Raw genomic sequence first — 10,000 nt, 5'->3', positions numbered from 1 at the left:
ACGAGACATCCAGCACAAGTCGCAGATGGATTTAAACTAATTCTATGGGATTTAAACCAGGAATACCTCCGCTCACAGCTTCCTAACCTCCTCCACTTCAGTCAGCAAATGGCTCTCAAAAGGATCATGTCATCCTGTCGAGGCAGGAGTGCGACAAGGCAGTGTTCTTGGTCTAGGCCCAATCCTGTTCCTGATCTTCATAAATAATCTCCCAGAATCTCTGGAAAATCCCCTTTATCTATTTGCTGATGACTCTACCCCTGCCGTGATGTCCCTCATGCTTCAGATAGGCAGTAGCCTCTTCCTGCTCTTCAGTACTTGAAAATAAATAAATAAAAATAATTTAAAAAGTAATCACAAGCTGGTAAACCACTTGGAATGTGTGTTTCAATCCTGACAAATCTCGCTCTTTCACCGTCTCTCTCCAAAAAGACTGTCTGGCAATCCCCCGACCCCATCCTCCCCCCCTCCCCCCCGACTCCATCTACTTTCATAGCAATCCTCTTGAGGAAGTTCAGTCAAACTCCTGGGTCTCACAATCAGCCATGATGATCTTTCTTTGGAAAACCATCAATATGAATACAAGTTGGCCGACAAAGAAAACTGCCAACTGAGCATCCGACGTCATGCAGTGTTTACTGCTCGAGGTGCCGTAAACTGATAAAAGTTCAGGGGTACAAGGCCTTCATCCACAGCTTGGAGTACTGCTCTCCCCTGTGTGCTGGCATCCCTGCTTCACACCTTCCACTTTGTGATGCCATGGAAACTAAGGCCCTCAAAATAATTGGAATCTCTCGTGATGAAGCCGAGTCTGTGCCTGTTACTCTCGCATACACACAGCTAGTACGGCCTCCTTTGTGGATGTGTACCCTCTGCCCTATCGGTCCTTCCTTCCACCCACCCTTCCTCCCCCTTCACAGGTTCTGCAGGGAGCAAGCGGTCTACCAGCAAGACCTTCCAGTGAAACTCCCAAAATACAGGCTACCTGTATTCTCCTCTTTTTCGCTCAACTGTAGCACCAAATTCCCCAATCCCATTCTACCCTCCATGGCTTCAAGATGGTTGTTCATACCCATCTATACTCACGATCTTTTCCACTCTCATTCACCCTCCCAAGCCCGCCCATTCATCCTTCATCCTCCGTTTCATCCCCAGTTTTTCCCTTCTCTTCTTTTTGTATTTGAGGTTGTATCAAACTTGTTCACCCCTCCCCCTCCCTTTGATCTCATTGTTGCCCATGCCCATTCTGCATCCATTGGATATCTCTACCATGCTATTGGTGAGTTTCCCCATCCCCCCCCCACCCCCTTTCCACTATGTTCTTCTTGTTGTTATGTTCCGATCCATTGTGTATTCAAACTCTTCTGCAAGCCACGACTTTGAAATAATAATAATAAAAAATTTTGAAACACCCTGTCCGCCCTCTGAAGCATTAATCGACAGTTGATCGTCACATTTGGAATCAAACCAGGACGAGATAGCTCAAAAGGTAAGTGTGCTACCTCTGCACCATCCTGCGAGACGAAACGAGGATCGTTTGCAGGAAGTCTCGTCTAATTAATCAATTCAGACAGACAGGTCACATGAACTTGCAAGCCACAAGACTTGAACATCACTCTTATCAGGTGTGCACAGGGGGGGGGGAGGGTATTTATTTTGCCCACACAGCACAGCAAGGCAGTTTGTGGAAGTGGCACTGAGGAAGTGCAGCCTTTTAATCACGAGGCTTTATCAGCAGCACCCAGGCAGGCATGTTGGTCTATTGCACCCACTCAGGAAGTGGACTTAACAAAGAGTGGGAGATGGTGTTTATATGAAGGCACATTCATCACTGCATGCCCATCCCTAATAAAGTGTTCGTAATAATGGCGTGGAGAACTCTACATGAGGAAAACAAGAATTAAAATTCACAAAACTTGATAGGAACAGTGTTCCTTGCGAGGACGATGTCGCAGTTATAAGGCACCTGGAAAGGTGTCTGACGTGAGCTGTAGGAAAGTATGGAAAAGTTGGGGGGAGGAGGGGGAGGAGCGAGGGATTTCTTATGGATGTGATGAGGAAAGATTTGATGGCTTAGGGAAGCAGGTGGAAGAGAAATAGTGAGACGAGGAGATGTGGGGTTGCTACCCCACACGCGTGACGCGAAGAGCGTGTTCAGCAATTGGTTCACTTTGCCGGTCTGTCCACAGGTCTTGAACGGCTAGTTTATCATTGAGGAACAACTTCATGACAAGCGAATGGTTTTGAAAACGAATCGGAACATGAATCGGAAAACGAATCTGCAGTTTAACGGTACTTTGAGTTTGAATTCGTCCCGATTGCACACATGTGCAAACAGGAATGAGATGACTTATTTTTCACTCTATCTGCCCGTCTGGCAATCAAACGAAATTGAAAATCATTCCAAACAGTAAATTTGCTGTTATTAAGGACTTCAATTAAAAAAAAAAAAAAGGACACAAACAACAGGCACGAAGAACTAACGTGACGGTTATCGTCGCACGAGGCGAAACTTCTGAAAAAAAAACTTTCTACATCCTTTAAAATATTTGTTTTATTCAAATTTAATTTTTATTTCAACACTGCAGAACACCAATCGCCTTCTCGGCACTTTCGAAAAAACCTTTCGTAAAGCAGGACTTGGCCAAAATGTTACGGCATTTTACATCATCTAGACCAATCAAACTTGCTGCTCGCAGACCCCGCTCGTGTCCTTCTTTCTCAACACTGCGCGGGATAAGGTGTTCTTTGAACAGTCCAGTAATCCATATCTATAAAAAGCAAAAACCTCTCTGTTTGGATGTATGTGTTCTATGCATGGCCATAAGTTTTAAATTACAAACTCCAACCTCAGGGTACAAATACAACTGTGTGTGAGGGTGTGTGTGTGTGTGTGTGTGTGTGTGTGTGTGTGTGTGTGTGTGTGTGTGTGTGTGTGTGTGTGTGTGTGTGTGTGTGTGTGTGTGTGTGTGTGTGTATTTGTAACAAAGGCTATGTGGCTGCAGCCTCATGTGGGAGTGTGCGGGGGTGGGGCGGTGGGGGGGGGGAGAGGAGGAGGGGACCATATATTCTCTATGTAAATGTGTACCGTGTAGCACCACCTTGTGGTGGCAGAGGGTATTACAATTTCCAAATTTGGCTCCAAAGTGTTCCTTACGTTTGACTTCGCGTGCAAGTCCAGGTAAATCTACTAGTGCAAGAGAGTTTGAAAAAAAAATCAAAAACAAAAATAATTGGATTACACCCAGGATGCCTTGCTAATGGTTATGATTAATTTCCTCTGCCCTTTAATTCAATCCTCAAAAAATTGTCTCCTACGTCTAGCTCTTTAATAAGACCAGATTGAAACTGTAGCCAATGTCAAAAGCTAAGCCCATTAAGGTAATGTTCCTTCACGAAGAAAATGTGATTTTTTTATTGAAAAATAAAACACAAATAATTGTCTACAAACCCTACCCCTCCCACCACCACCACCTTCCAAGAAGAAGAAAAAAAGCCAAACAAATGATAGTTACAATGCAAGAGGTAAGCAACAAAAGGAGAATCGACAAGAAAGTGCAAGTGAAGCAAAAAAGTGAGTGCAGCCTACAGGCGGAAACTTTCGCTGAATCATGCATTTTACCACGGAAGTACCAAACCTTCCGCACTGGATTATTGACTTTATAAAAGCAGAATAAGGCAACGATGACGGTCAAATCGATGTATGTGGGAGAGTTTGGATTGGTTGGGTTGATGTGTTACTCATTACAGAAAATGCATCATCAACATTAATGATTAAAAAATAAATAAATCTATTTTATTTTTTAAAGATTTCCCTTCAAAATTTCAGAGGAAGCCATGATGTCTCGCTTACCAACGGCTATTCTCACAATGGTGACTCGTATCATGACTGGTGGGCATTCGGCTTGTCAAGGAACTTTTTTAAAATCAACCCTGCGGCAAAGCTGCGGCAGCACCATGTGAGCAAATGGTCACCGACAATCTTGCAACATTGGTGGCCTACCTCAATTGTCAACTGCCATCGGTTCACGTTTCTACAACCAACAAATGAGTTGATTTGAGAAGAGAGAGTGGGGGTGATTTCCACGCAATTATTCACGCAGGACCGACACCTTTGTGGAGGCGTAGTGCCCGTAGTGTTGCATCGCCTCCGGCGTTGTTCCTTGAACTATGGAGGATACTGTCATGTGGTCATTGCGTGTCAGTGTAGAGGAAGGGGTTTCCCATCCCTCAAACCCACTCGATTCCCTTCCAAGATGAGGTTGGGAACTACAAAGCATTGTTCTGGCTCTTGCACCAAATGCCTTGCGACAGCTTAACCTGCCCTGACTGCTCGTTGAGATGTCATACAATTCCCCTTTGTAAAATCTTTCCTTCCTGCATCCTCACAAACTGCTTCTTCCACTTACCATCCACTAGCATGCATTATGTGGTGCATGTCGGGGGCGTATCGTAGCTATTGATCTTCGAGACGTTGAAGGTAGTCAGCTGCGCTTAGAGTCAAAATCACCAAGCCTGGTGTTGGCTTAATGGTTAGTGTGGCTGGCTTGAGATCTTCGGGTCCTGAGTTCGAGCCCCGTTGGCTGCTGAATTAACACCAGGTGCGGCTGACTCAGCCTGTCATCCTTCTGAGGTCAGCAAAATGAGCACCAATGTACTGGTATAGGGGCACAGCATCAGCGGCATGGTCGTGCCCCAACAAAATGATAGCTACCCAGCAGCCAAGCTTCCATACGCAAGAAAAAGAAGATCGTCAAAATCCAAATTTCAACATAAGCTTAGCAAGAGAGAACTCTACAGGTAACAGGTAAATAAGAGAAACAACAACAAGAGCTTCATGGAATCGTCGAAACTCACCTCAACAATCTTCTCACGATTCTTCATTGGATTCATGGGCGGCTCAGTGAGGAGGACTTTACACCCGCGTGGCTCCACATTCAGCTTCTCAGGTCCGAATGTGTAGTCCCAGAGATGGCGCATGTCATCCCAATTACGCACGATGCCGTTCTCCATGGGGTACGTCACTTCAAGCATCGAACGGAGCTCACTGGCATCCTCGCCGACCATCAGGTCCTGCAATAGAGGAGTCCATCATCCAAGCCTCTTTGCTTTCCTGCAAGGCTCAGCGGAAAAGGTTTTACATGTTCGTACCGTCGTGCAGTACATTTCGACGCGAACAATGACCACATGTGGCTTTACTTATTAATTTTACACAGCACAACAGTAACAAATGCAGACTTGTGGAATCACATGCATGACAATTTACTTCCCAGCCTTGAGGGTGAAATATGAGAAAGGGGGAGAAGAGTCAAAAGGTCTCCCTGCCCTCTATGAAAGCCAACACATGACTTCAATTCCAGTGGCATGAGGAAACCAACCCACTGCTAGGGGGGGAGAAAGAAAGAAAGGAGGAGGAGGAGGAGGAGGAGGAGAAGAAAGAGAAGGAAGAGGAGGAGGAGGAGAAGGAGGAGGAGAAGGAGGAGGAGAAGAAGGGGAAGAGAAGAAGGAGGAGGAGGAGAAGAAGAAGAAAGAGGGGGAAGATGAGGAGAAGGAGGAGGAGGAGAAGTAGGAGAAGAAGAAGAATGATTTTAGCCAAACAACAAAATAAAGTGCATCAGTGGGAAAAATCTCCATACCTTGATTTCAATGTCTCCAACCTTGGCAGTGGAACGAATTATAGGTCGGCCAACCAAGGCTGGAAATATGTGCTCGGGAAAATTTGAACCGGCGAAGCCACATTTCACAAACTACGAGCAAGAAAGAGGGTAAGTGGTTGGGAAATAAAAACAGGTAGAGCATGTTTGAGACACGTCCACAATCATTTCAATGCATTTGCAGTGGAACTGTGGTTGGTGCATCCACTCAGAGTCTGGGGATCGAACTGTGGGGATTGTCCGTGCTCGATCCTTTTAAATGCTGAACATGAAGCAAGGAAGCAGCACGGACCATTTTAAAAGTCTTTGGTGTCACTTGGCCGAGGTTTGAACCACCGACCTCCGAGACTCGGAGTGGACACTACAACCATGATACCAGCGAGTCTGGTGACCACCGCTCTAACCATAACATGTGGTGTGACGTGAAGTTCTGGGTTATGTGCCATCTCTGTATGTGAGTGCAAGACGTGTGTGTCCGACGGCTCTTCCTTTCTGGTGAAATGAAATGTTATAATCCAAGTAACTTTAACAAAGTGTCGCAAATAGATCAAAACAGTTCTCAAAGACCCCAGGAATTTAATCCATCTGGTAATAAATGCAATGCGATGCCCTCTGCACCTTTCGAGGTCGACCGTTTGTCGTCAGAGAGCTGAATGGGCGTGTATCGCAGAGGTCAAAGGGCATTGGCTCACTGCAAGACTAATGAAGTGAAGAGTGGTATTTGACAAAATACAGGGTTCAGTACCCATGATGCAGTGCACGAGCACCATATTGGTTGGCAAGCTAAACAAAGCATGAAAAGGTCAACAAGGACAAACAAGGCCAAGGAGTTAGCAGAACCTTCCATTGCAGAAGTCAGAATGAAGAGACAACCGTGCTCCAGTGTGGAGCCACCGACGCCATTGTTGCCAGGGAAGTGAGTACAACCAACATGGTGGCAAGCACGGCATTATGGGAAAACTCTGAAAGCCCTCCGTCGGTCGTCGTTCAGGAAAGCCCTCCGTCGGTCGTCGTTCAGGAAAGCCCTCCGTCGGTCGTCGTTCAGGAAAGCCCTCCGTCGGTCGTCGTTCAGGAAAGCCCTCCGTCGGTCGTCGTTCAGGAAAGCCCTCCGTCGGTCGTCGTTCAGGAAAGCCCTCTATATGTCGTCGTTAAGGAAAACCCTCTATCGGTCGTTGTTAAATCGACTTGATGCAAGAATTGCAGATAAGCGTGTGGGACTTGTGCCTCATGAAGATGGGAAACCCAGGTTCAAGTCCCATGTACAATGTTTGGCCAATGTCTACCAGCTTGGCAATTCATGCAAAAGTACATGAACATCGACTGATGTCTTCACCCCACAGTTTATTTGTGTCGTTCTTCCCTGAGCCTTGAGTCAATCAGAAAACAATGGAGGAAAAAAAATTAATAAAGCTATTGTCTGATGATTGGGACTGGTAGGAGAGAAGAGTGGAGGGAGGGGGTGGGCTGGGGAGAGGAAGGGAGGGGAGGGGAAGAGGAAAGGAGGGGAGAGGAAGAGGAAGGGAGAGGAGAGGAAGAGGAAGGGAGAGGAAGAGGAAGGGAGAGGAAGAGGAAGGGAGAGGAGAGGAAGAGGAAGGGAGAGGAAGAGGAAGGGAGAGGAAGAGGAAGGGAGAGGAGAGGAAGAGGAAGGGAGAGGAAGAGGAAGGGAGAGGAAGAGGAAGGGAGAGGAAGAGGAAGAGGAAGAGGAAGGGAGAGGAAGAGGAAGAGGAAGAGGAAGAGGAAGAGGAAGGGAGGGGAGGGGAGAGGAAGAGGAAGGGAGGGGAGGGAGAGGAAGAGGAAGGGAGGGGAGAGGAAGAGGAAGGGAGGGGAGAGGAGGGCCGGGGGAGGAGGGCCGGGGGAGGAGAGCCGGGGGAGGAGAGCCGGGGGGAGGAGAGAGCCGGGGGAGGAGAGCCGGGGGAGGAGAGCCGGGGAGGAGAGCCGGGGGAGGAGTGCCGGGGGAGGAAGGAAGGGGAGAGGAGGGCCGGGGAGAGGAAGGAAGGGGAGAGGAAGGAAGGGGAGAGGAGGGCCGGGGAGAGGAAGGAAGGGGAGAGGAGGGCCGGGCAGAGGAAGGAAGGGGAGAGGAGGGCCGGGCAGAGGAAGGAAGGGGAGAGGAGGGCCGGGCAGAGGAAGGAAGGGGAGAGGAAGGAAGGGGAGAGGAAGGAAGGGGAGAGGAAGGAAGGGGAGAGGAGGGCCGGGGAGAGGAAGGAAGGGGAGAGGAGGGCCGGGGAGAGGAAGGAAGGGGAGAGGAGGGCCGGGCAGAGGAAGGAAGGGAGAGGAAGGAAGGGGAGAGGAGGGCGGGGCAGAGGAAGGAAGGGGAGAGGGGGGCCGGGCAGAGGAAGGAAGGGGAGAGGAGGGCCGGGCAGAGGAAGGAAGGGGAGAGGAGGGCCGGGCAGAGGAAGGAAGGATGAGAGGAGGGCCGGGCAGAGGAAGGAAGGATGAGAGGAGGGCCGGGCAGAGGAAGGAAGGGTAGAGGAAGGCCGGGCAGAGGAAGGAAGGGGAGAGGAAGGGCGGGCAGAGGAAGGAAGGGGAGAGGAGGGCCGGGCAGAGGAAGGAAGGGGAGAGGATGGAGGGGGAGAGGATGGAGGGGGAGCGGAAGGAGGGGGAGAGGAAGGACGGGGAGAGGAAGGACGGGGAGAGGAAGGACGGGGAGAGGAAGGACGGGGAGAGGAAGGAGGGGGAGAGGAAGGAGGGGGAGAGGAAGGAGGGGGGAGAGGAAGGAGGGGGAGAGGAAGGACAGGGGAGAGGAAGGAAGGGGAGAGGGAGGGCCGGGCAGAGGAACGAAGGGGAGAGGAGGAAGGACGGGGAGAGGAACGACGGGGAGAGGAAGGACGGGGAGAGGAAGGACGGGGAGAGGAAGGACGGGGAGAGGAAGGACGGGGAGAGGAAGGACGGGGAGAGGAACGACGGGGAGAGGAAGGACGGGGAGAGGAACGACGGGGAGAGGAAGGACGGGGAGAGGAAGGACGGGGAGAGGAAGGAAGTGGAGGGTGGGCTTGGGAGGCGGTACGGGTATATTATTTCACAGTGAACCTGGCCAGCTGTGCTACCCAAGGACGTTCCACGTACGAGCCAAGTACATACAGTAAGAGAGTAAAGTTTATAGTAAATTCCAGATTGGGATCTGTTCAACCAAGGGAAACGAAACAACCTTTGCCTCACAACTTGAACAGCATTAATCTGTTGTCACCAAGTTCCACGAATCCCCCTTTAACGATCCACATTCCTGCGGGTAAGGGTTCCAGGTTCGCGTCCCGCCGAGGGCAGCGCCCAACCCCGCCAACGCCCATGTGCACCACGTTGTCAGGACACCGGAGGGTCTATAACGGGTCGAGGCGTGAAAGGTTGACTCCCGTCGCCGATAACTCACGCCGGTTCCGTTGTCGCAGACGACGACGCGCCTTCCTTGGCTGTCCATGGCGCCGAAGACAGTGGGATAGAACGTCCGGGCGGAAATGACGCGGAAGCGCGAGAGCAGGAAAGTCGGAACGATAGAAGGCGGGACCACGTGAAAGGGGCGGGACCAAGTGAAAGGGGCGGGACCACGTGAAAGGGGCGGGACCACGTGAAAGGGGCGGGACCACGTGAAAGGGGCGGGACCACGTGAAAGGGGCGGGACCACGTGAAAGGGGCGGGACCACGTGAAAGGGGCAAAAGAAGAGGCGGGAAAGACAGTGACTACATTGGTTGCGTTTTAAAACAATTCGATATTTATAGTTTAAATTAATTGATCATCTGAAATTTATATTTGTGCACGTCAAGATCATATGCCGTAAGGTTAAGATATATTTTGCGATGAAAGTTTGTGGTTTGTTTTAAAAGTTTTATTTTCCAGGGTACTATTCCTAAAATCTCAATAAAACACTCTTTACAAGATTACAAGGTGTTCAATAAACAATTGGACGTTCCAAGAAGCGCCAAATAAAAATAAAACAAGCCTGGTGTTGGCTTCACGATGATTGGCTGACTCATTGAGATCTCAGGGTCTTGAGTTCAAGCCCCATCTGCCGTTGAAATAACACCAGGTGGGTTGACGGAGCCTGTCTTCATTCCGAGGTCGGCAAAATGACCAGCTCACTGGTAACAGGGCCACTGCATTGGTAACAGGGGCACTGCATTGGGAACAGAGACCAGCTCGCGGCACAACCCACGCTTCCAGAAATGATGCAAACAGCAGCCACAGACTGCAATCGGAACAAGAACAACGAGAGGGCACTCGGGAGGTGGAGCGCAAACCTCTGCCAGGCTGATAGTTTACGCTTTGTCGACAACTGATGTGGATTCGGACCGAAACGAAGATTTCATCGACTTGTTCTTGTCACCAAACCAACTCATCCAACAAGTTTCGTCCA

At 49.7% G+C, this 10,000-nt stretch overlaps 1 protein-coding gene across 1 annotated transcript in view; it reads right to left on the bottom strand.

Annotated features, from left to right (window-relative positions):
• Window positions 1–9,169, bottom strand: part of LOC147012184 (actin-related protein 2-like) — a 31,178-nt gene extending 22,009 nt beyond the window's left edge. Inside the window, exons 1-3 of the mRNA XM_085855999.1 lie at window positions 9,019–9,169; window positions 5,637–5,747; window positions 4,858–5,073 (exon numbers count right to left, since the gene is read on the bottom strand). Of these exons, the coding sequence (XP_085712125.1) occupies window positions 4,858–5,073; window positions 5,637–5,747; window positions 9,019–9,066 (375 nt within the window). The 5' untranslated portion in view covers window positions 9,067–9,169. The remainder of the gene's footprint in view (window positions 1–4,857; window positions 5,074–5,636; window positions 5,748–9,018) is intronic.
• Between the last annotated feature and the right edge of the window lie 831 nt (window positions 9,170–10,000).

The sequence above is a fragment of the Eptatretus burgeri genome, chromosome 15 (genome assembly GCF_056783735.1).
Source record: "Eptatretus burgeri isolate ZD-2024b chromosome 15, Ebu_testis_v1, whole genome shotgun sequence".
NCBI lineage: Eukaryota > Metazoa > Chordata > Myxini > Myxiniformes > Myxinidae > Eptatretus > Eptatretus burgeri.
This window is presented reverse-complemented; position numbering and strand designations above follow the sequence as displayed.